At 38.3% G+C, this 27,754-nt stretch overlaps 1 protein-coding gene across 1 annotated transcript in view; it reads right to left on the bottom strand.

Moving 5' to 3' along the window:
* Nucleotides 1-27,754, bottom strand: part of SCAMP1 (secretory carrier membrane protein 1) — a 121,848-nt gene that overhangs the window by 82,087 nt on the left and 12,007 nt on the right. The window contains exon 2 of the mRNA XM_082724810.1: nt 4,872-4,949. Within this exon, the coding sequence (XP_082580936.1) occupies nt 4,872-4,949 (78 nt within the window). The remainder of the gene's footprint in view (nt 1-4,871; nt 4,950-27,754) is intronic.

Here is a 27,754-nt window from a genome sequence, read left to right on the forward strand (position 1 = left end):
ACACTATCAATAAAGTGAAAAGACATCTCACAGAATGAGAGAAAATGTTTGCAAATCACATATTTGATAAGAGAGTTGTATTTAGAATATTTAACAAACTCTCACGATTCACTATTAAAAAGACAATTCTTGGGGCGCCTGGGTGGCTCAGTGGGTTAAAGCCTCTGCCTTTGGCTCAGGTCATGATCCCAGGGTCCTGGGATTGAGTCCTGAGTCGGGCTCTCTGCTCAGCAGGGAGCCTGCTTCCTCCTCTCTTTCTCTGACTGCCTCTCCGCCTACTTGTGATCTCTCTCTGTCAAATAAATAAATAAAATCTTTTTTAAAAAGATAATAATGACTGGATGTAGAATGTAAGCTGAAAGGAGATAAACTGGAGAAAGGTAAAATAGGCCATTGTATTATTTCACATTGAGTACTTGAATTAGAGTGGTTTAGTAGGAATGAGAAAGACAGGTAATATCTCCTGAAGATACAAGTGACAGAATGTGGCAAATAGAGATAGGAAAAGAAGCTATTTGAGCCAAAGAAGACTCAGATGTTTCTAGCCAATGACACTTGGCTAGACAGGACGATAGAAGGCAATAGTTACCATTAAATAAAAAGAGAAACAAAGAAGATTGGTTCCATAGGGACAGATAATCAGCTCCAACAAAGACAAGACAGTAAGAAGCAAAGGAGAAAAGATATAAAAAGAAATGAAGAGCAAGAGAAAATACAGTTATTACTGTGTAGAAAATGCTTTTATAGTATTGAAGATAAGTAAACTACTGTGTACAAATATATTCAGTTAGTCCCTGAGCTAAAAGTTTCATCCATTTTCAAAAGAAACTGATCTTAAAACTATTTAACTCAACATCTTCCTCTCCCATCATGACCCATTTAAAAAAAAAAAAAAAAAAAAGGATGTCCAAAGACACTAGGTGGTTTGCCTAAAGTCACCAACTTATCAGTGGTAGGGTCTAGTTTAGAATCCAGGTCTTATGACTGGATTCTAATGTCCAGAATTATGTTAGAAGCAGTTCTTATATAAACCAATTATTTACTTTTTCCTAATGGTCAAAATTATCAGCATGCCGGGGTGCCTGGCTGGCTTAGTACAGCATGTGACCTGATGTTGGTCAGAATGGGGAATTCAAGCCCCCTATTAGGCATAGAGCTTACTTTAAAAACTAGCCTTTCAAAAACAAAAAATGTGGGGCACCTGAATGGCTCAGTTATTAAGCGTCTGCCTTTGGCTCAGGTCATGATCCGTGTCCTGGGATAAAGCCCCATATCGGGCTCCCTACTGACAGCCTGCTTTTCCCTCTCCAGTTCCCCTGTGCCTGTGTTTCCTCTCTCACTCTCTCTGTCATAAATAAATAAAACTTAAAAAAAAAAAAATGGCCATGCCAATACTTAGAATTTTTTCCCCTGTATCCAGAAGATAGAGATCCTGTTGCTGGTTTACGTGACTGAAATCATATATGGCAACAACTGGTAGAACAGAAAGAAAAGGAGGCAACATATTCCTGAAGAAAATAAAAATGTTACAGTATACTAGGCCCTGAGATATGTCACTTAGAATCTATATTAAGGAGCACTACACTCCCCTCCACACACACACAGGTGGCCCTAATTCCTATGTTTCAATACCTACCAGAAGAAATTCTGTTTGAAGCTATAAACGTCATTACCAGTGACTGAAACTAGTGACAGTCACGCTGTAGTAGACATTTTTTTTAAGATTTTATTTATTTATTTGTCAGAGAGAGAGAGAGAGCGCGCGCACCGGCAGAGTGGCAGGCAGAGTCAGAGGGAGAGGCAGGCTCCCCGCGGGGCAAAGAGCCTGATGTGGGACTCGATCCCAGGACGCTGGGATCATGACCTGAGCCGAAGGCAGCTGCTTAACCAACTGAACCACCCAGGCGTCCCTGTAGTAGACATTTTAAACTATTACCTTGTTTCAAAGGAAAGCATTCCCCCATAAATGCATAACAGTTCTCAAGGATAAGCCAATTTTTCTAGTATTTTATTCACTAAATTTTAGAAGGTAGGCCAGGAAACCTACCCACCATGTTCAACATAATTTTAAGCAGGAAAATGCATTTTGAGTTCACACAAAAAATTATTTTGTAACTTTATTTTTGTAATAAAAAGACTATACTCCATTTTAAAGCACATTCGATTCAGACTAGCCACATTTCAAGTGCTCAAGAGCCCTCCTTTATACTGCCAACACACTCGCCAGTCTATATTGTGATGTATCTTGGGACAACTCCTTTCTCTGAATTCGTAACATCAAGTGAGTATGTAATTTATTATTAAAATATTTACAGGATGCCTGCGGTGGCTCAGTTGGTTGAGTGTCTGCCTTCAGTAAAGGACATGATCCCACTGATCCTGCTTTCCTCTTCCCTCTGTTTCTCCCCCAGACTTGTGTTTTTCACTGCACTCTCTCTCAAATGAATAAATAAATGAAAACTCTTTCTAAAAAAGTTATTTGTTGGGGTGCCTGGGTGGCTAAGTGGGTTAAAACCTCTACCTTCAGCTCAGGTCATGATCTCAGGGTCCTGGGATCAAGCCCCACATCGGGCTCTCTGCTCAGCGGGGAACCTGTTTCCTCCTCTCTCTCTCTGCCTGCCTCTCTGCCTACTTGTGATCCTCTGTCAAATAAATAAAATCTTTTTTAAAAAAAGTTATTTGTTGCCTTCATTAAATACCTTCGGTTCCGTTCAAACATAAAACTAAATATAAAAGAAAACCTAAGAAAGAAACATAAAACAGAAACTTTTTCTAAATCTTATAGTTTATACATTCATTGAATCTGCTGATAGATCTTCTCTCCTGACCTTAAGTAGTTCACTACACCAAGCAACAATTCAGAAGCTTGATTTTCACTAATATTTTTCTAAAACAAATATGAATACCACTAATCAACCAAAACAGTATCTGGATTGAGTTCTAACATATCATTTAAATCAATTATCCAAATATACCTAAACTGTTTTGGAAAATAGTCACAACATTAAAAAAAAAAAAAAAGAAAAGAAAAGAAAAAAAAGGCAAGTTTCTGATACCATAGAGAAAACAAATGAGTTTTTTTTTTTTTATTTCAAATACAATTTCAATTATATAAAAAAGTTCAGTGGAAAATGCACGTGTTACAATAATTTACATTTCCCTGGTTCTGATACTCTATCAAATCTAAGTGTTTCATTTTGTATGTTGGTTAAGCAACTGCCTTCGGTTCAGGTCATGACCCTGGCTCAGGTCATGACCCTGCCACATTGGGCTCCCTGCTCAGCAGGGGGTTCTCTTCTCCCTCTGATTTCCCCCTCTCACACTCGCCCTCTCTCATTCTTTCTCTCTCAAATAAATAAATCTTTTATAAAAAGGGGGGCTGTGAAAGAAAGTGAAATGTAAAAGTTCATTCTTATTTTAATGCTTTTACTTTGTACAAAGCTCCTCCTAATCTAAAATGTTAATATAAAACATTCTGAATAAATTTCTAAGCTAAAACCTACAATATCTTTGAGAATTATTTTCCAGACTATGGAAAACACACATCAGGAAGAGATGATCAAGTAACAATAATTACACTGATCTGCAAAACCAAGTATGCAACTTATGAACTTCAGTATCAGGGCGCCTGGGTGGCTCAGTGGGTTAAGCCACTGCCTTGGGCTCAGGTCATGATCTCAGAGTCCTAGGATCGAGCCCCACATCAGGCTCTCTGCTCGGCAGGGAGCCTGCTTCCTCCTCTCTCTGTGCCTGCCTTTCTGCCTACTTGTCATCTCTCTCTGTCAAATAAATAAATAAAATCTTTAAAAAAAAAAAAAAGAACTTCAGTATCTTCACCATAATGAGTTATATTTCAAAAGCCAATGGTGTTTAAACTATGAGACCTCTTGAGAATATGAATTACACTGAAGACTCAAAATACAGTAACAAAATTATTTGCCAAAGAAATTTTGGGGAAGAATTCTCAACAGAACCTACCTCAATAGTTCTCAAAACTGGCTCAGTTTTGAGTGAATAAAATCAGTTTGAATTCAGTTTGGTGAATAAAATCACCAAAACAGCTACAACAAAAAAACACAAGTGCCCTAATAGTGAAAGAGTAGGGTCCTAATGAGAAATGTAATAAAATTCTCCAGGTGCTTCTAGTATGCATCCAGGATGGAGGAACCCTGTTTCTAAAGGCTTTTTTTCATACCCCTACATAAATCAAGACTAAATTTTGAGGAGAGTATGTTCCTAAGCCAGGTAAAGTTCCAGAGGTTCTGTCTACCACAGAGTAGAATGTTCTGTTTTATAAGAAAATCACCCCTACTTTACCATGAAGACACCACTTACACCAAAAAGTAGTTCCTTCTCCTATTTAAAGAACTATAGTAATATTGACTTATTAGAGGGAATAATAGCAATGTAGAACATAAAAGAAAATCTGTAGTGTTTCATTGGGATCATCATGGTAACTTCCAATTATTACTGATATTCCTTTCTGTTTAAAAACATTTAACTTTCTTGGGGCGCCTGGGTGGCTCAGTGGTTTGGGCTGCTGCCTTTGGCTCGGGTCATGATCTCAGGGTCCTGGGATCGAGCCCCGCATCGGGCTCCCTGCTCCGCAGGAAGCCTGCTTCCCTCTCTCTCTCTCTCTGCCTGCCTCTCTGCCTACTTGTGATCTCCGTCTTTCAAATAAATAAATAAAATCTTTAAAAAAAAATAAAAATAAAAAAAATAAATAAAAACATTTAACTTTCTAAATTATAAATTAAACACTAACAGCTTATTTTATAGAAGTTTAATCCATCGACTAAAAAATTATAACCAAAATACAAATTTCTATTTAATTTCAACATTTACAAGTAGTCCAATTAAGACAGTCTTACTGTTCTAGAATCCGAGAATGGATTATATTCATCAAGTCCTGGTGGAACATTTCTTGTCACTTGTGTAACTGACGGGTCCTAGAATAAAATTCAAAGGAGAAAAAAAGATTACTTACCCTTTAAGGCACAGTTTTGATAGTTACAAAGAACTTTCTCTATCTGTACTTTTGGTCAACAAGCAAAGCTAACAGAGGAGAACAAAGAAGATTATCAGATTTACTCAGTCCCATTCCAACAAGGTTGAAATTTATACCCACAGCCCTCATACCCTCAGTGAAAAAACTGGGTTAGATGCAAATCAGCTGCTATTATATAAAGAAAGAAAACAGTTATGTGGAACTGACTGCACAGCATCTTAGCAAATCTTGGGCACACCCACCATCCTTTCCTTTGGATTCCATAATGAGTTCATGTTCCCCCCAGCACCCCCCCCGCCTTTTTTTTTTTTTTTTTTTTACAGTATCTTCTATCAGTTTTCCCTACTGCTGATACAAACACCATATTACAAATCAATGTCATATACAGGCAACATATACCACATCCAAAATTAAGCACCACTTGTATTCTACCCAACAGTTTTGTTTGACTATCGTTTACTTTGTCCTGTACTGTTTCTCCTTTTCCAACTATAATATTTTACCATACTATCCCAGCTTTTCGAATTAGGCTTTCAAATAAGTCCCCAAATGCTAGAGAGTTCATCTACTTTTCTTGTGAATAAATGTAAGACACAAATGTAAAGAACATCTCAACAAAAACCAATTATATAATTAACATGAAAAAGCATTAGCAAACTTTAATACAGCCTCATTGACTTTTCAATCCCTAGTTCCAAGCTTTGGCATGCATCAGAACCAAATACAGATTGCTGCACCCACCCCCAGGGTTCTGGAATGGGGCATCAGAATCTTTATTTCTAAAAAATTACCATGTGATGCTGCTTCTGCTTGGAGAAGCACTGCTCTCTCACCTATGCTGCACCTTCTCCAATCCATCTTCCTCAACACAGTATCAAAATTACCTCCCTAAATGAAAAGCTTATCTTGTCATTCCCCTCCTCCAAGCCCTCTCCTCAGTTCCCCAAACATTTCAGGTTTTTTAGAGGCTCTCTCAAGACAAAATACAAATTCCTCAAAATGAGACACAAGGGAGCTGACCACCGAGCTTTCCAGACTAATAAACTCTGCCACAAGGTCCTTCCCCTAGACAGATCTTCCTCTCTACCAAGTCAAACAAGCTATTGCATAAGGAGCCTTAAACTTGGCAATAAGGAAGATGTAATAATAAATTTAAAGTATGGCACAGACAAAAGTAAAATTTTAAGCTTGCTCAAAAAGGAGGGAAGGAGGGAATGCAATCACTCTACTTCCCAGCATTCTCTTCCCAAGTTTATTCAAAAACGTGAGGAGCAGGAAGATTATCAAGAGACAATGTATGCCTCAGGGAGAAAATTAATAGAAACACGAATATTTGATCTCAAGGTTTTGAGTTTGAGCCCCATGCTGGGTGCAGAGATTTCTTGAAAAATAAAATAAAATAAAATAAAAAATGAAAAAATAATTTTAAGAAGTGGGTTTAGGATCAACAGGTAGAGACTTACCACATCCCATTGGTCCAGATGCAGTCTCAATGCCCACATCTCTTATCCCTACCCACAAAACCAGGTGACCTAGGAGTCCTCAGCACCATATTCTTCCTTGGCATTGCTTCCTCTGGCAGGAATACACAAAGGTAGGATAACCCTAGTGATCTCCTCTTCCTTAAAGACGCAATCTGAAGAACACTTCACATGCTAACTAATAAAATTGCTGATACCCAAGTAACTGCATTCCAGTCTAAGTGCTTCCACAGAGCTTGGCATTTATTTTCACCAGCATTTATTTCATTGACTCATGATGATCTTCATACAAGTCCCCTTTCCCAAACTAGAAGGTCACTTCTTTTTTTTTTTTTTTTTTAAAGATTTTATTTATTTATTTGACAGACAGAGATCACAAGTAGGCAGAAAGGCAGGCCGAGAGAGAGGAGGAAGCAGGCTCCCTACTGAGCAGAGAGCCCGATGCAGGGCTCTATCCTAGGACCCTGGGATCATGACTGGAGCTGAAGGCAGAGGCTTTAACCCACTGAGCAACCCAGGTGCCCCGGTCACTTCTTTAAATACAAAAAATACATGATTAGGTCCTGTTTATTTAATCATACATGCATAGTAATACTGCTTGAGTGATAATTGCCACTCCCAAAGAGAAAAAAAAAAAATCCAAAAAGTAATTCCTCTTGATAGTAACACCAGTATTAATCAAGAAATACTCCCTGAGGGTGCCTGGGTGGCTCAGTGGGTTAAGCCGCTGCCTTCGGCTCAGGTCATGATCTCAGGGTCCTGGGATCGAGTCCCACATCGGGCTCTCTGCTCAGCAGGGAGTCTGCTTCCTCCTCTCTCTCTCTCTGCCTGCCTCTCTGCCTACTTGTAATCTCTCTCTGTCAAATAAATAAAATCTTTAAAAAAAAAAAAGAAAAAGAAATACTCCCTGAGGGGCACCTGGGTGGCTCAGGCATTATATGTCTACCTTTGGCTCAGGCCATGATCCTAGCATCCTGGGATCTACCACTCCCCCACCCCCCAAACCCCCATCCCCACATTGGGCTCGCTGCTCAGTGGGAAGCCTGCTTCTCCCTCTCCACTCCCCCTGCTTGTGTTCCCTCTCTGACTGTGCCTCTCTCTGTCAAATAAATAAATTAAAATCTTTACAAAAAAAAAGAAAGAAAGAAAGAAAAGAAAAATAAATACTCCGGGGGGGGGGGGATGAACAAATATGAAGCTAGTTCAAAAACTTAAGGGAAAAGATGATCTTACTCATAAGGGAAATACTAATTAAAGCTACCCTAACATTGGATTTCTCATCTATCAGACTAGAAAAAATCTACAAGTCTAACATAGCCAAGTGACAAAAGTGTAAGAAAAATAAGAATTCTCCTACATTACTAATGGAAAGAGAAATTATTACAACTCTATGGAGGGACAGTTGGCAATAGTCAGCAAAATTACATCTATATTTATATATATATTTTTTTAAGATTTTATTTATGTAGTTGACAGAGAGAGATTACAAGTAGGCAGAGAAGCAGGCAGTGAGAAAGAGAGGAGGAAACAGGCTCCCCGCTGAGCAGAGAGCCTGATGCAGCGCTTGATCCCAGAACCCTGGGATCACGACCCAAGCCGAAGGCAGAGGCTTTAACCCACTGAGCCACCAAGACACCCTCTATATTTATACTTTGACCAACAATCTCACTTCTAGGAATTTAGCAAAAGACTGGAAGCAACCTAAATGCCTACCAATAGAATATAGTTGAAGAAACTATGGTACACGTACATGATAAAGTACTATGCAGTTGAGCATTACGCAGTTGTAAAATACTATAAGAACATCTATACACTGCCATAGAATAAGTGGAAAAGATGCAGAACAATATAAATAAAATGTTACTTATTATTCTTATTTAAGAAAAAAATTAATGTGTATGTGTTTACTTAAATGGTTAACAAGATAAAAAAAAATCAGGGGTGTCTGGTGGCTCAGTCATTAAGCATCTGCTGACTCAGGTCATGATCCTGGGGTCCTGGGATACAGCCCCACATCAGGCCCCGTGCTCCTCGGGAAGCCTGCTTCTCCCTCTCCCACTCCTTCTGCTTCTGTTCCCTCTCTCACTGTCAGATAAATAAAATCTTAAAAAAAAAAAAAAAAAAAAGATGAAAAGATGTCATTCTTTCAATACTAGCAAAATACAGTGAGTCCAAGGAGTCCAAATTCTCATTTTATAAATACACAGAGCAAATTATCAAGTGTCCTAAAATTCACATTAATTTTTTTTAACTCCTGCCTAAGGTATAACTTAGCTCCAAAGAGATGCAGAATGAAATCATTCTTCCAATTTTCTACTTTTAACTACATAATGAAAATGTACTTGGTTTCCTTCTAGATTCTAGAAGGGTTTAATCCAGGCTGAGAGTTAATGGGCAGTTTAACAAAATCACTGTGTCAACTGAACGGAGTTCACTTCTAGTTGGTCTGGAATTTCTCCTCAATGTAGTATTAGGTGACAAAGCAATAGAATATGTACAGGATTTACCAAGAATGATTTAGGAAAAACTGCTATCTCTGAATTACTACGTGACTTATCATTTTCAAATTTGTTTTAATACACGTAAACAGTATTAAGGAAGCGATAGTCTGTAAACTGGAAGAAAACAACAAAGCTTAAGATTTAATAATGAATAATCTTTTTTTTTAAGATTTTATTTATTTATTTGACAGAGAGAACACAAGTAGGCAGAGAGGCAGGCAGAGAGAGGGGGGAAAGCAGGTTCCCTGTTGAGCAGAAAGCCCAACTGGGGGCTTGATCCCAGGACCATGAGATCATGACCCGAGCCAAAGGCAGAGACTCAACCTACTGAGCCACCCAGGCAGCCCTAAGCTAAGGCTACTCTGCTAACACCTTAGTAAGCCAATTACTTCATAGTCATATTTCATTAAAAATTGAGATGCCTGGGTGCCTCAGTGGGTTAAGCCACTGCCTTTGGCTCAGGTCATGACACCAGAGTCCTGAGATCAAGTCCACAATGGGCTCCCAGCTCCACCGGGAGTCTGCTTCTTCCTCTGACTTTCTCCCCTCTCATTCTCTCTCTCTCTCAAATAAAGAAATAAAATCTTTTTAAAAATTGAGATGCCTGGGCGGCTCAGTTGGTTGGACGACTGCCTTCGGCTCAGGTCATGATCCTGGAGTCCCGGGATCGAGTCCCACATCGGGCTCCCAGCTCTATGGGGAGTCTGCTTCTCCCTCTGACCTTCTCCTCGCTCATGTTCTCTCGCACGGTCTCTGTCTCAAATAAATAAATAAAATCTTTAAAAAAAAATTTTTATCAGATGCCTGATAAAAATAAATTTTTTCAAAGAGAGTAAAATTTCACATGTAGCATAATTAGCTATTTTACATCTTTAATCTGAGGTTCTTTACCAAACCTTCTAAGGTAGTGTGCCTTCATTATATTTCAAATTATTTCATCCACCATGCCTTAAATTGGGCATTTCTCCATCACTCCACACATAACACATAACATCCTCCTGAGAGGTTATGTGTGGAATGATGGAGAAATGTCCAATTGAGGAAGATTCTAAGCTAGCAGAAAGTACTTTCACCTTCAGCTAGATGCAAGGAGATGAAGTAAATAAAAAAGTTTTGTAGCTAATCAACTTCAATACCCTGCTTATTCTTCTCTTCTCCATATATACACTATCTTCAAGCTAGTCTAATAACATAATAGCCTACGTGAACGATTGTGTACAACCATATATTATGTATCCACTTACTGTATCTGCTGACACTTAACAGGTTTGAGTTTTAAGATCAACACTAAAAACTTCATGTATCATAGGTACTTGTTCTGTAATAGAGTACTAGTCTAAGAATTAGAAATTCTGAGCTCCTAACAATGACTAGACTCTGTGACCTTAGGCAAGATACCTAACCTGTCAATTTTCTCATCTGTAAAATAGGGGAAAATTCTGATAGATATTGTCCTGGTCAGCTGAAGCTCTGAAATGTTAAGCTATAGATTTTAAGTCTTTCCCATTTGGAAAAAAGCTGACTGCCTATATTCAAATCCCACTCACACTAAATAAAAGCTGTAAGCTTTGAACAAGGCAATTCATAGATCAATGTGATTCAGTTCCTTCACCAGTAAAATGTATCATAGAGCTCATGAGTTGCTACATGTAAAATGATTGCTACTATTCCTGCACATAGAAAGTCCTCAGTGATAGTGACTATTATCATTACCACTACTACCAAGCTAAAGACAAAACAAAAAGAGCTTTCCATTTATAATTAACTGAGATATTAAGAAAGTATAGTACATCATATATGGTGAATAGGCCAAAATACCCACAGGCACCTTGTGAGGAAAGCAACCAGACATTCTTTGCTCACCTTTGTGTCATGTGACCCTGTTATCTCAGCTGCATGTTAAAGGGTGAGGAATAGGCTTTTGTGCCAAAGGCAGCAGGAGGGGGAAGCCTGGTAGACCCCAACAGAAGTGACTCTATATCGGACAATAGCTGATCAATTAGATGCTATTTCTTGAGCTACTTGAATAGGAGACATAAAGATTGGTAATTAGTAGCAGCAGAAGAAGCTGACACTAGTTATGGTAAAAAGACAAATAGAAGCTAAAAAGAAGGTGACCAGAAAAGGGAACAGCGGAACAGAATCTGAGGGGAATGGCAATTACTAGGATTGCCAATGTGTGACCAAAGAAAAACAAGTCCAACAGAGTTACTGCTATTCCAGTTGGTGAGAAATGACTTGGTGTTGCAGGAGTTTTCACTGTCCGGAAGATCTCAGAAGGGCCTCAAAGTGAAGGAAAAAGAAGTAGGAGAAGAGCAGAAGAGGAAAAGAAGGATGGCAGAGATCAGCCCCCTAACCTTCACTTCCATCAGTACAGTACAATTTTTATGTTTTATAAACGCTGATTTCACATGAAAATGACCTCCACTCCTTGGTGGGAGGGCGGTGAATGGTGGGGGAGGAGAAGAGGCTATTTGAAGAAACACATGGTTAGCTTCCAGAGACTGTTTCACTACCACTGCAGAGATGGACTCTGTTTGGGTACCTTTCCTCCCTCAACAATCCTTTCAATAAATCTGTTACCTGAGGTAACCTGAGCATGTCTCCATGCTTTAAAACAGAAACAGGTGGATATCAATGTTCTCTGTCATTTCATGTTCCTGCTAAAACTATATAAAGACAGTTTACTGCCACTAACTACATTTCAATAAAATCTGCAATAAGAAAGATTTAAGTATGAACATTTATCGATCACTAGTACACATGACTCTTGAAATATAACTAATCCAAATTGATGTTGATATATATATATATATATACACACAAATGCAGTATGTATAGAACACACCATGTTTCTGATTTCAAAGATATGGCACAAAACAATGTACAGTATCTGATTAATGATTTTTTTTTAAAGATTTTTTATTTATTTGACAGAGATCACAAGTAGGCAGGGAGGCAGGCAGAGAGAGGAAGGGAAGCAGGATCCCTGCTGAGCAGAGAGTCCAATGTGGGGCTCGATCCCAGGACCCTGGGATCATGACCTGAGCCGAAGGCAGAGGCTTAACCCACTGAGCCACCCAGGTGCCCCTCATTAATGATTTTTATGCTAATTATGTATTGAAAAGATATTTTGTATGTGTGGGGTAGAACAAATTATTAAAATGAATTTCACATGGTTCTTTCCCAAATGGCTACTAGGTTATTTTAAATTACATACATAGCACAAATTATATTTCTACTGGATAATTTTTTTTTTTAAGATTTATTTTAGAGAAAGAGCATAAGAGAGCACACCAGTAGGGGAAAAGGTAGAAAGAGACTCCCTGCTGAGTGGGGAGCTAGTTGGAAGACTCTCTCTCATGACCCTAAGATCATGACTAGAGCCAGAATCAAGAGTTCGATGCTTAACTTGAGCCACCCAGGCACCCCTCCACTGGACAGTTCTGAGTGAAGCAGTGCAATTTATTCAAGATTGGCTTATAATTTCACCCATGTGGACAAATTCAATTGTGTTAGTCAAACAGAAAAAAAGAAACTCATATTTAAAGCCGAGTTTCCTGTAAGTTTTTCAAAAATCACAAACGATGACAAGAGTGGCACCTGGGTGGCTCAGTTGGTTAAGCATCCACCTTCAGCTCAGGTCATGACCCCAGACACCTGGGATCAAGTCCTGCATCAGGCTCCCTGCTCATCAGAGAGTCTGCTTCTCCCTCTCCTGCTTACGTTCTCACTCTCACTAATAAATAAAATCTTAAAAAAAAAAAAAAAAAGACAAGAGACCTGATCAGAAGCTTCCTAATCCACTGTCTTCAAATAACACAGCAGCAGGCTTTTCCTACACTTTTTCACTTACCTCATACCTTTTTATACATGACATGCTAGAAGTCAATAATTTGAATATTAAAAACATTTAGAAGAAAATGTATATTTTTAATTCTATCAAGCATATGTGAAAACTAAAGGCTAAAGCAAGGACAGATTCAAGGAGAAAAAGAGAATTCATCTATTTTAGCACACTACTAGACTATTTAATTATGTCATTTAATCAGAACAGCCATATGACTTAAATTCTATATCCTTTCCTTCACTGCTAACACTACCACCTCACACATGTTAAAAGTAATTTGGCCAAAGTCATATAACTTTCAAATTCAAATCTGACCCCGAAACTGAGTTCTCAGAAGAAAATGTAATAAAGAAAACAAATTTATGTTTAAAACAATATCTCCTCAAAAGAAAAAGGCTGGCTTAAACTTGGCATTGCTCCACAAAACTTAATTAAAATACTCTTCAATAGTTCTACTTAATCCAACCAATATTATACACTAGTCTAGGCAACTTGATTAAATAAAAGTCCCAACCTAGAGGTTATGAGAGGCCCTGCCTTCAGAGAGTTAATTTTTTTCCTACTTTGTACTTCTCAGAGCTACTATAACCACATGAATTTAACAAATACTGAGAATTCCACTTACCTGGAGAATTACTTATTTCTAAATGCTCCAATTATTCTTTAAAAACCAAAGGAACTATAAGAAGCCATTAAAAATCTCGGCAAGACTCTAAAACAACATTTGGCAAATCTTTTATAAGAGATTGAAAAAAGTGCTTAATAATTACTAGAAATTATTCAGTAAATCATGACTTAAAAACTGGTTGCCATTTTCATTACAAGTCCTGACAGTCTTACTCAAATCTAAAAGCAACTCACAGACTAATTTTTGTGAACCCAAATCAGTACTTAGTAAATTAAAATAACTGAAGCAATCACACCCAAGCAGATTTAATGAGATACTACTTCACGCCTACTAGAATAGCTACAAACAAGACAGAGACAAGTGGTGGTAAGGGTATGAAAAAACTAATATGCTGGTGGGAATGTAAAACGGTACAGTCATTTTGGAAGTTACCAAAGTACCTAGCAGTTCCACTCCTAGGTATATAATAACCAAGGGAATGAAGACCTGGGCCCACACAAAAACTTGTACACAAATATTCCTCATTTATATCAACTGACAAATATACTGTATATCCATGCAATAAAATTGCTATTTGCTAATAAAAAGAAATGAAGTCCTGATACATGCTACAATATGCATAAATCTTCAATACATTATGCTCTGTGAAAGCTGCCAATCAAAGACTACATAGTACACGATTCCATTTATAAGAAATTCCCAGAAAGCATATTAGTGGCTGCCGAGGGCTAGTGGAATTTGGAGGAAAATGGAGAATTATTGCTGCCAATGGGGTTTCTTTTTGTGGTGATGAAAGTTTTTAAAGTTCATAGTGATGACTGAAGAACTGCAAATATACTAAAAAACACTAAACTGTATACTTTAGGTAGGTGAACTGTGCAGTATATGTATTATATCTCAAAGCTATATTTTAAAAAGATAATCAGATGTAATATTTCTTAGAATAAATATTGCCAACCAGCTATAAATCTCTAAGTCTTCAAAATCTAAATACCACATCATTCATTAAAGAGAAATACTCATTAGTCAAGAAATCAGGATAGAGGGGGCAGGGGTATTAGCTATCAGGGACCAAAATAGCACCAGAATTTCCTGTTATACTAAATCACCAAAATTTCTTCTGATATTTGAGAAACTGGGTAGCTAATACAGCTATGTGCCCCAGTATTAATGCACTGAAATCTAGAGACTTCAGAAGAAAAAAAGGTATCATGAAGAACAGGAAAATAATTGGCCATATTTCTGTCAATGACCTACAAGTTCAATCACCTTTGACTATGATAGCCTAGTAGTCAGAGAACAGCACTCTTCCCACAAAAACAGCCCTCATTTTTCAGTAAACTGTTAAATTTTTGTATAGAAAAAGTTGATTTATCATACACAGTAGTTCTTCAAAAAGACTAATGAGTTTTTGATCATTATCTTTTAACGTACCAAATACTGAAATTAACAGAACAATTTACCACTAAACATGACAACCAAAGACCTATGAACAAATTTTAAAAGGTCTTGGGTTTTGTTTGTTTGGTTGGTTTTTGTTTTTGTTTTGTTTTTTTGTCATATTATGGGCAGTGAATTTTTAAATTAATTTTTCCATCTGAGAATAAATGTATACTTCATAGAACACTACCTTATGAAACAAAATCTGGCTAAATTAATTTCTCCTGTTAACCACCAAGTTAACCACCAACTCTTGTTAAGAGCACTTAAAACCCAGTGTAAGTACCCAGGCCAGTACTTAAAATCAAAACACCACCAAAGCCAGGCATTTCGTACAACTATATTCCATGGGAGGAAAATGTTTGAAGTTCCAGTTGTGACACGAAGGATTCATCTCCTGCTAGTGTCCCATGACTTCAAAAAGCAATCATAAGCTTTCAAAACTATTAGGTCTTAATGTAAATAAAAAATAATAAATAATAAATAAATAAAATAAAACAGATGACCTCTCCAAAAATCATCGACATTAAGCAAACAAATGCAAAACTTTCTAACATTTAAACAAAACTTAAGGGCGCCTGGGTGGCTCAGTGGGTTAAGCTGCTGCCTTCGGTTCAGGTCATGATCTCAGGGTCCTGGGATCGAGTCCCGCATCGGGCTCTCTGCTCAGCAGGGAGCCTGCTTCCTTCTCTCTCTCTCTCTTTCTCTCTCTGCCTGCCTCTCAGTGTACTTGTGATTTCTCTCTGTCAAATAAATAAATAAAATCTTTAATAAATTTAACAAAAGAAAAAATTTTTAAACAAAACTTAAGTCATAAAAATACAATGACCTTTCCTTATTACCCTCAGTTCATGTTCTGATCTATAACAGCCTCTGAAATGTCTAAGCTTGGTAATACAACCAGTAATTTGTGTTTTGTTTTTGTTACTATTTCTGTTAAAACAAAAAGTTTACAAGTTAATAAAAATTCATCTGAGAAAATATAGGCAATTTAAGGATAAAATAAAAGAAGAATAATCACATGCTATAACCAAAGATAATCTTACACCATTATTTCCTCTGTTATTTTAAGAACTTCCCTTCTTTGCCTTAATTCAAAAGAAATATTCCTATAAGAAATATTTAAAAAAAGTATTGAAGGCAGAAAAATTCAGTAATTTGCCTAAGGTCACTCAACGAAGAGATAGAGAAGCAAACTGAGATGGCCTGGTTCCAGACCCACCCTTAACAAGTGAGGACAAACCTCCACAAATTTGATTTACTCCTTCCTCTAATGTCCCTAATACCAGGCTAAAAATACAGAAATGCCTGTCTGTAAAACATGTACTTCACAGAACATTTTCTTATGAACTCAATGCTAAATGGTGATTAAGTTCCCCTGAGACTCAAACACAAATGTTTCCATAAAGAAAACATTTCTAGGGTTACCTGGGTGGCTCAGTGGGTTGAGCCTCTGCCTTCAGCTCAGGTCACAATCTCAGGGTCCTGGGATCGAGCCCCGAATCGGGCTCTCTGCTGAGCAGGGAGCCTGCTCCCCCCACACCCCGCCACCTGCCTCTCTGCCTACTTGTGATCTCTGTCAAATAAATAAATAAAATCTTTAAAAAATTTTTTAATCAAATACAAGTATATAATATACTTCTTTTAACCTTGGGGAATACATCAATTTGCATTTTTACAATACACCATTGACCTGTAAACAATTCACTAAAATTTACGATTACTTCAGATGCCAAAAATTAAGCGTGCTATGCCATAAATAAAACCACAAGACTGATGAAATCAATCTAAGACAAGCCTCAAAAGCTTTAGTAAAATTGCTAAATGGTGGTAACATTATAGTAGAATACTAGCCCTTGGCCATCTCTAACCAAGATTCCTGATGCTGTTTTCCTGTACCTCCTACTTTCATTTCCCACCCCTTTCCACATGTATTCCAAATCACCACATGAGGATTCTAACCACCATTAGAAGATAGCCAAAGGAAGGGGCACCTGGGTGGCTCAGTTGGTAGAGGGTCTGACTCCTGGTTTCAATTCTGGTCATGATCTCATAGGTCCTGGGATTGAGCCCAACACTCAGCATGAATTCTACTTGAAGACTCTCTCCCTCTGCACCCACCGACCCACGCTTGCTCTTGCTCTCTCTAAAATATATAAATCTTGGGGTGCCTCGGTGGCTCAGTGGGTTAAAGCTTCTGCATTCGGCTCAGGTCATGATCTCAGGGTCCTGGGATAGAGCCCCACATTGGGCTCTCTGCTCAGCAGGGAACCTGCTTCCCCCTCCCCTCTCCACCCCTGCCTGCCTCTCTGCCTATTTGTGATCTCTGTCAAATACATAAATAAAATCTTTAAAAAGAAAGGCAAGATCAAAGTCTACCTTATCTTTGAGTCCACCCCGCTCCATCTTCTTCCTAGGGTCTACATGAGACTTCATATATACTAACTGCTCAACAGAGAAGGAAGTCCCTTGTGTAAATTGTCCATACTTTGGAATATTATTGTCTCCCTGTGTGCTTAGGTAAAGTCACTTTACAAATACTCAAAATTCATCTTATCATATACATTCCTAGTTTAGTAAAGAGGCTCTAATATTTTTTGCTTATCTGCAAAAATAAATCCAGTAATTCATCTATATTCTGTAAAATATATGTAAGAAAAAGTATCAAATTGTTAATATTGATAAATGTGTTCCTAACTGCATTCCAAAAACGAGTATAAACCCATTACATTAAATTTTTTTAAGTTTTTTTTTTTAAGATTTTATTTATTTATTTGACAGAGAGAGATTACAAGTAGGCAGAGAGGCAGGCAGAGAGAGAGAGGAGGAAGCAGGCTCCCTGTTGAGCAGAGAGCCCGATTCGGGACTCGATCCCAGGACCTTGAGATCATGACCTGAGCCGAAGGCAGCGGCTTAACCCACTGAGCCACCCAGGTGCCCTACATTAAACTTTTTTATATATATAAAAACATACTGACGCAAGCACAGATTTACAAGCAATTGCAACACTAGCTCTGGCAACTCTGGAAGGTAGGCAAGCTTAATATATATACTCTACAGACACTCAGGTAATTGGGAACAATTCTGCATAAAGTATGAGGGCTTTCTTAGATAAAAGTATTTCTTGTGCAAGAATAAAGATTAAGAAAGAATACAGAAATTTTTGAAGAGGGTGCCAAAATCATTCTATGGGAAAAGAACAATCTGTTCAACACAACTGGATACCCACATTTTCAAAAGAATGAAGTTCAACCTTACTCCAACCTTGCTTCACACCATATACAAAAATTAACTCAAAAAGAATCACAAACATAAATTTAAGAAGTAAAACTATAAAACTCTAAGGAAAAAACATAAGGGTAAATCTTCATTACCTCAGATTTGGCAAAGGATTCTTAGATATAACATCAAAACACAAACCACAAAATAAATATAAATTTTGATTCAGTCCAAATTATAACTTTTGTGCTTCAAAGAACAAGAAATGTCATTGACATTGACAAGATCATTGACAAAACAGAAATTATCTACAAATCATTACAGTTGACACATGAACAATACAGGAACTTAGGGGGGCTGGTCCCACCCCCAGGGACAATAGAAAGTCAGTATGTAACTTCTGACATCCCTAAAACTGACAGCTTTACAACAGAAGCCCTACTGGTAACAGTCAACTAATACATATTGTGTATGTTATACATATTTTATATTATATTCTTACAATAAAGCTAGAGAAAAGAAAACATTAGGAAAATCACATGGATGGGCAAATACATTTATAGTAAGTATGTATAATATTCAATTTAAGATAAGTGAACTGGGGCATCTGGGTTGTTCAGTGGGTTAAAGCCTCTGCCTTCGGCTTGGGTTATGATCCCAGGGTCCTAAGATCGAGCCCCGCATCGGGCTCTCTGCTCAGCATTGAGCCTGCTTCCTCCTCTCTCTGCCTGCCTCTGCCTACTTGTGATCTCTGTCAAATAAATAAAATCTTTTAAAAAAAGATAAGTGAACATGTAGTTCAAACTTTGTTCTTCAAGGTCAACTGTACTTTAATAAAGACTTGTATCGAGGGGCCCCTGGGTGGCTCAGTCGTTGCCTCAGGTAATGACCCCAGGGTCCTGGGATCAAGCCCGCCATCAGACTCCCTGCTCAGCAGGTAGCCAGATTCTACCTCTTCCATTCCCCATTTATGCTCCCTCTATCATGGTATTTCTCTGTCAAATAAATAAATAAAAATATTGAAGAAAAAAGACTTGTATCAAGAATGTATAAAAATCTCTTACAATTCAGTGATAAAAAAGACAAAAAACTGAACTTAAAAATAGGTGAAGGATCTGAATAGATATTTCTCCAAAGAAGATATACAAATGACCAATAAGCACATAAAAAATCTCAACACCGGAGCCCCTGTGTGGTTCAGTGGGTTAAAGCTTCTGCCTTCGGCTCAGGTCATGATTCCAGGGTCCTGGGATCGAGCCCGCATTGGGCTCTCTGCTCAGCAGGGAGCCTGCTTCCTTCCTCTCTTTCTCTCTTCCTGCCTCTCTGCCTACTTGTGATCTCTGTCAAATAAATAAAACCTAAAAAAAAAAAAAAAAAAGCTCTAACACTACATAGCCATTAGAGGAATGCAAATCAAAACCACAATAAGATATTCCAAACCCACCAGGATGGCTAGAATCATAAATCATAAATAATAACAAATGTTGATGAGAATGTAGATAAAACAGAATCCTCATCTGCTGCTGGTTGCAAAATACAATAGAGCAACCCTGTGGAAAACAGTCAGCAGTTAGTTCCTCAAATGATTCAACATAGTTACCATATGACCCAGCAATTCTGCTCCTAGTTACATACTCCATCTAAAACAAGCATCAGGGCACATAGGAGGCTCAGTCCTTAAGCGTCTGCCTTCAGCTAGGGTCATGATCCCGGGGTCCTGGGATGGAATCCCATGTCAGGCTCCCTGTGGAGCAGGGAGCTTCTCCCTCTCCCACTCCCCCTGCTTGTGGTTCCCCCTCTAGCTGTGTCTCTCTCTGTCAAATAAATAAATAAAAATCTTTAAAGAAAATAATAAAAAGAAAAGTATCAAATGAAAACTTGTACAGAAATGTTTACAGCAGCAGTATTTATAATAGTCAAAAAGTGGCAACTACCCAAAAGTCTATCAAATAGTAATGAATAGGCATTACTAATTTTTTTTTTTTTTTTAGATTTTATTTGACAGAGATTGAGAGAGCACAAGCAAGGGGAGTGGCAGGCGGGGGAGAAGAAGAAGTAGACTCCCCCCAGAGCAGGGAGCCCGAAGCAGGGCTCCATCCCAGGACCCCGAGATCATGACCTGAGCTGAAGGCATCCACTTAACCGACTGAGCCACCCAAATGCCCCTGGCATTACTAATTCTTTTTTTTTTTTTTTAAAGATTTTATTTATTTTATTTGACAGAGAGAGAGATCACAAGTAGGCAGAGAGGCAGGCAGAGACAGGGGGGGAAGCAGGCTCCCTGCTGAGCAGAGAGCCCGATGCGGGGCTCGATCCCAGGACACTGAGATGGTGACCTGAGCCGAAGGCAGCGGCTTAATCCACTGAGCCACCCAGGCGCCCCTGGCATTACTAATTCTTAAAAGCACTCAAGGGGCACCTGGGTGGCTCGGTGGGTTAAAGCCTCTGCCTTCGGCTCAGGTCATGATCCCAGGGTCCTGGGATGGAGCCCTGCATCAGGCTCTTTGCTCCGCAGGGAGCCTGCTTCCTCCCCTCTCTCTCTGCCTGCCTCTCTGCCTACTTGTGATCTTTGTCTATCAAATAAATAAATAAAATCTTTAAGAGAAAAAAAAAACGTACTCAAAACCAAATGCCAGAGAGATTACTGGATTGCTCTCTTCATACAGGTTTACAAAGAGTTCTTGTGGCAATTCTTGCACAAGGAAGGGGAACACAGGCCTCTAACACTTGTCTATAATGTGAAGGCAAAAACTATATGGCACTACAGGCTGTGTTGGTAGGAACAGATGAAATGGAATAAAAGTGGTAAGGGGACTTGGTACAAAGTCAAATCCAACCAACCTTTACACATTTTTTTTTTTTTAAGTTTTACTTATTTGAGAGAGAGAGGAAGTATATGAGTGAGAAAGAAAAACCACAATCGGGGAAAGAGGTAAAGGAGAAGCAGACTCCCTGCTAAGCAGGGAGCCCAATGTGGAGCTTGATCCCAGGACCTGGGAACAAGACCTGAGCTAAAGACAGACACTTAACTGAGTGGTACAACAGACACAACTGAGTGGTACCCCTACAAATCATCTTTTAGTTCCTTCACTTATTGAAAGTTGGGAAATTTCCCCCTCGTGATTTAAAAACATCTCCTTGTGTTTGGGTTTTCATTACCTATTACCAAAAACTAAGCACAGTTTTAATTATATCATGTAGAACTGTATTCTCTCATTTACCATGTTGTCCTCACTTGACTAATCTTAGCAAAGTTACTTGGCCCAAGGAAAGCTAAATATAGATTTCTATTTGATCTAAATACAGGTTTAACTCTATCATGCTTTTGTCAAGAAAATGTTACTTCACAATAACCTTTTGGCAATTATGACTGAAAAAAAACAAACTCAAGTCACCTCGAATGTTGGGGGAAGGGAGGATATTTTTAAGATACATACAGGAAAAAGGGTGCCAGGTTTCAAAGACTAGAACTCTTCAAAATGTGGTAACCTCTCTTGTAGTTCAAGAGCAGCTCTAATAATAAATAAGAATTATAGAAAATTAACCTCAAAAACCCTGGTCAATTAGTACTCCAGTGTTCTATAATTAGTTAATTTGGCCCCTTCCCCTTCTCATTCCATGGTTATTCCCACCATAAGTACAGGATTTTTTTCTCTGTGCTTTCAGCTCAAGTTCCTGAGACAGATAGTTCACTTAACTATCACCATTACTGTTGGAGCAAAATTTTGCACCAAGCAATCTTATCTCTTCCTGATCATCTCAGAGAATGGCTTTCCTTGGGTCGAGTAACTTTGCTAAGATTCGTCAAGTAAGGACAGCATGGTAAGGGTCACACAACAGAGGACATGATCATCTACCATGTTAAGCAACCACTTGGGCTGCTTCCTCAGTGGACTGAGGCTCAGAGCATAGCAGGCTCCTGAAATATAAAGCCACCTCTCCAGCTTTTATGATCAGATGCAATCCCAATATCTAACATATTACAACAGGAGAGAATTTATGCACTCACAAAATGATCCACACAGGTATAAAAATGCAACAATTATATGGTTTCAAAGAAGAAAAAAAACCTTGCAACGCAAAGAACTCTACTTTAGCAACTCTAGTATATCAACGCTTGAATTCCTTCAACTGCTGAAAACTCCATACCAAAAAAAGCATCATCAGGCTATTCTTTTTTTTTTTTTTTTTAAGATTTTATTTATTTATTTGACAGAGATCACAAGTAGGCAGAGAGGCAGGCAGAGAGAAGAGAGGGGGGAAGCAGGCTCCCTGCTGAGCAGAGAGCCAGACGTGGGGCTCGATCCCAGGACCCTGAGATCATGACCTGAGCCGAAGGCAGAGGCTTAACCCCCTGAGCCACCCAGGCACCCCTCATCAGGCTATTCTAATAGATCTTTAAAAATCTTTATCTTAGGGGCACTTGGGTGGCTCAGTCGGTTAAACGTCAGTCTTCTGCTCAGGTCATGATCCTGGAGTCTCAGGATAGAGCCCCCTTTCCGGCTCCCTGATCACCGGGGGTCTTGCTTCTCCCTTTCCTTCTGCCCCTGCCCCTGCTCCTTCTCTCTCTCTCTCTCCCTCACTCTCTAATAAAATCTTTTTTTTTTTTTTTAAGATTTTATTTATTTGACAGACAGAGATCACAAGTAGGCAGAGAGAGAGAGGAAGGGAAGCAGGCTCCCGCTGAGCAGGGAGCCCGATGCGGGGCTCGATCCCAGAACCCTGAGATCATGACCCGAGCCGAAGGCAGAGGCTCAACCCACTGAGCCACCCAGGCGCCCCTCTAATAAAATCTTTTTTAAAAAATTTTTAGGATAAAGTTTACCTTCATGTAAACTCTGCCAATAAACCTTTTTTTTCCTGAAGCAAAAACAGATTTATTCACCCCAAAAGAACGCTTCAAGTATCTGAATATCTCATACTTCTCTTTAGCCTTCTGTAGACTACACCCCAAAGTAATTTAAGCTTAAATTACTCTTCCAAGACCTGACTCCAGACCCATGGCCATTCTCACTTCTTTGGGCACATCCTATTTTGTTCAAACCACTCTTTAAATACACCCTTGGAACTGAAGACAAAACCTGTGGGTTGGACAAGAACAGAATATTGTTGGGGCGCCTGGGTGGCTCAGTGGGTTAAAGCCTCTGCCTTCGGCTCAGGTCATGATCCCAGGGTTCTGGGATCAAGCCCCACATCGGGCTCTCTGCTCAGCAGGGAGCCTGCTTCCTCCTCTCTCTCTCTGCCTGCTTGTGATTTCTGTCTGTCAAATAAATGAATAAAATCTTAAAAAAAAAAAAAAGAATAAAAAAAAAAGAACAGAATATTGTTGATTCATCGCTAGAACTCATCACTTATTTCATTAATCCAATATAAATTTTTCAGAAACTATATGACTCCAGTGATTTATCTTAAAAAAATACCCTATAAATTTCCTGGATCTGCATTTCAGCACTACTAAATATTAACTGTATGCCAAAAAAATTTATTTTTAATATCAGCAATTGTTTACTTTCAAAATTTTTACCATCACCATCTCAATTAAGATTGTTAAAATCACAATACCAAAATAAAATCACATTCAAATATTAGTTTTGCCATTTAGCATCTCTAAGAGGTACTCCACTACACTAACAGCCTCCCACTGAACCTGCCTGAGAGCCTTTGGTAGCCAAAGGAGATGCTCAAGCTGAACAAAAAGTTTCCTACATGGCTAAATAATACTGATGCAGGGACACCTGACTGGCTCAGTTGGTTAGGGGGCTGCCTTGGGCTAGGGTCGTGATCCCAATGTACTAGGATCGAGTCCCACATCAGGCTTCCTGCTCAGTGGGGAGCCTGCTTCTCTCTTGGCCTCCGCCTGCCACTCTGCCTGCCTGTGTGCTTTCTCTCTGACAAATTTAAAAATTTTTTTAAATATATTTAAAAAGAATTTTTTAAAAAATAGTACTGATGCAGAGCATCCTAACACTCTACTTTAATTAAAAAAAGATGGTCTCAAAATGAATTACAGATGTGTTTTAAGGGATCCTTTGAACCCTGGTAAAATTAACAAAAAACTGTTAAGAGAAATGGACCACACTGGACTAAAAGGAACAGTGATACTTCAAAATGAAAAGAAGCTTCTGGACTCCCAAATTTCAGTGCATAAGAAGCACCGTGAAAATATTTCTCCTCAGCTGCAAACACTTCTATAAGTAAAAAAGGACTTACCAGAGAGTGGAACCAAAACCAGAAGAAAATAATAGATTAGGGAAAAGACCTCCAGGTAGCAGAACTGGGCCCTATTCAAAGAACACTCACTGTTCCAGTTAGGAGACCCTCAAAAATGGGCCTGGATGGATTTCAAACTTCCCACAGATCAGGAACTGCTAACTGTTTCCCATTCCCCCCCTACTTGAATGGGAATGTCTATTGGGGTTATCCTGTACTTGTCTCACCGTTTTATGCTGGGTGTATCTTTTCAGCTCTGTATCAGAAGGAACATAAGCTCCTCCCATCAAGGAGTACAATCTAATCCTTCCCATTCTTTTTTGAATACAGTCTGGCTTTTTGTCTTGTTTGACTAACACAATGTAGCAGAAAAGAAATGACTCAAGAAGCCTTTAGCATCCCTTCTTGACCTCTTCGAATACTACTCCCACTTTGTAATAAGTCCATGCTATTCCTAGTAGAAAGACCATGTGGAAGAGAACCAACTGCTGCCCCCAATGACAACCCCAGATAATTGCCAGATACTTGAGTTGAGGACATCTTAAACTATCTAGCCCAGTCAAGCTGCCAGATAATTGAACAGACATAAGTGATTCCAGGCAATAACATTCAAAACCAAACCACCCAACTTAGTCCAACTCGAATAACAGAATAGTGAGCAAGTAATTATTGTTTTAAGCCACTAAATCTAGGGATTATTTGTTATACACCATTAGGTAACTGAGACAATGATAAATAAAATAATGATGCATCTTAATTTGATGAAATACAACAGGCAGCTAAACAAATGCTTTTTAAAAATATCAACTTGAGGAAGACAGTATGAACCTATGCAGTTGACATGACCATAAAATAACATAGACCACAAATTACTACTACGTCCCAGATAAATGCTGAAAGCTAAAGTTTGCAATGTTAGACTACCATAGAAGAAATCCTCAAAATTCTTTCCTAGTGCTGTCCAACCTCCAGTCACAAATTTTAAACGGAGAAGGCAAGACTGACATCAACTAACTGTAAATGAAAATTATTCTGTTAAAATAAATAATAAAAATAATGATAAATATTAAAAACAATTTTGATAACATTCTTGAATTATGGGTCAATTTTTTTAATTAACATATAATTTATTATTTGTTTCAGGGTACAGGTCTGTGATTCATCAATCTTGCACCGTTCATAGCACTCACCATAGCACATGTCCTCCTCCTCACTGCCCACCACCCCATCCCTCCCATTCCCCCTCCACTCCAGCAACCCACGGTTTATTTCATGAGACCAAGTGTCTCTTAAGGTTTGTTTCCCTCTCTGGTTTCATCTTGTTTCATTTTTCCCTCCCTTCCCCTATGATCCTGTCTTGTTTCTCAAATTCCTTAAATCAGTGAGATCATATAATTTTCCCTCTCTGATTGACTTATTTTGCTTAACACAATATCCTCTAGTTCCATCCACATTGCAAATGGCAAGATTTTTGGTTTTTGATGTCTGCATAATATTCCACTGTGTGTGCGTGTGTGTGTAAATACATATATATGCATACATACATATCTACGTACATACTACATCTTCTTTATACAGTCTTCTGTTGATGGACATCTAGGATAAGTGCATTTTATTGATGAGGTTTTCAATTTTCAACTCCAATTAAACTCTTAGGATACCACTGGTATTATTCTAACTTAAATATCATAAATAATACGGTGAACTGTAGCCCATTTTTAAGAGATTATTTTTAAAAGAGTAGAATTTTTGAGGGCCAAAATAAAAGAACAGAGTTATTAGGGAGGAAGCCTTTGCAGTGACAAAGCACTAAAATTCAGACAACCAAGGTCAGGTCTAGGGCAAACCACTTATGTTTGGCCTTGACTTCTCAACTAGGACTGGCCCAACAAATACTAGCACCCTTGAAGAATCTAAAGGAATACAAACTTTTATGATATGAGTAAGTCTTGGGCAAGTACAGCAAAGGGAATGTAATCAATCATATTATAATAGTGTTGTATGGTGAAAGATGGTAGCTTATACTATGCTCACCACAAGTGTAACATAGACTTATAGAATCACTATGTTGTACACCTGAAACTAATGTAACATTGTGTGTCAACTATACATTAATTTAAAAAAAACATGAACTTCTCTAAATAAGCTAAGAATATGGTTCACTGTAATTAAATCAATTTCTTGAATTACTATTAACACTACTTACTATGATCTAATTAAAGCCACCATGCATCAAGCACTTATTACATGCTAAATATATGATCATCTAATCCAATTAACAACCCTATGGGGAAGGTCCTATTATCCTGCTTTACAGAAGGGTAAGTAGACATATGGAGAGGCTAAGTAACATTCCAAGGTCTTACAGCAAGTTAGTGGCAAAGCCAGGATCAAATGTAGGTTTGTTTTTTTTTTTAACTCTTGAGCAGATTTTGTAAGAGAATGTTCTTGTTTTTTATAAAATATATACTGAAGTATTGGGGGGTAAAGAGGCATCATATCTGTGATTTAGTCTCAAATGCCTGCAAAATATAAATGTGTGATATGCATATATACACACATATGTATGATAAAGAAATATGATAAAATGTCAAAATGGTAACTTTCAGGGAATCTGAATAAAAGATACATGGGGTAAAAAAAAAAAAATTGAACTTTTAAGCAGAAACCTTTAACTACTACCCTCTGCTGTCTCTGTATGAGAGCCTCAAGTCCAAAGTCCCAATACAAAACAAGAATTTGGTGTCAGAAATGCAATCAACAAGCAAACAGAGTGTCATCAGTAATGGACTAGTAATAAGATTTAAATTCTAATGCCAATTCTGTACCACCTACACCTGGGTATAAGATACTGAGCAAGATAGCAATGAAAATGAAATAGCTTTTTTTTTTTTTAAAGATTTATTTATTTATTTATTTATTTATTTGACAGAGAGAGAGATCACAAGTAGGCAGAGAGGCAGGCAGAGAGAGAGAGGGGAAGCAGGCTCCCCGCCGAGCAGAGAGCCCAATGCGGGACTTGATCCCAGGACCCTGAGATCATAACCTGAGCCGAGGGCAGCGGCCCAACCCACTGAGCCACCCAGGCACCCCGAAAATGAAATATCTTTTAATCAAGAAGAAATTATTTCACATTTGGCAATCATCCTATCTCTGGGCTTTTTTCATCCACAGAATGAGTTCTGAATAAATCCATTATAAGATTTTCCTTTCCCAGCCACAAAAATTTGATTCCATTTTTCAAAACTACATAAAACATTATTTCCAAAATGAATTTCCAATCCAATCAATAAGCATATTAATATGTTAAAACATATTAAAAGGTATGAAGGTTTTCTTATCACTTATTAATTTTTCTATCCTTTGAGTAAACTGCACTCATTCTGGCTCTTACTCATATTTATACTGACTTATAAA

Source organism: Mustela nivalis (genome assembly GCF_964662115.1).
Source record: "Mustela nivalis genome assembly, chromosome: 3".
Lineage (NCBI taxonomy): Eukaryota > Metazoa > Chordata > Mammalia > Carnivora > Mustelidae > Mustela > Mustela nivalis.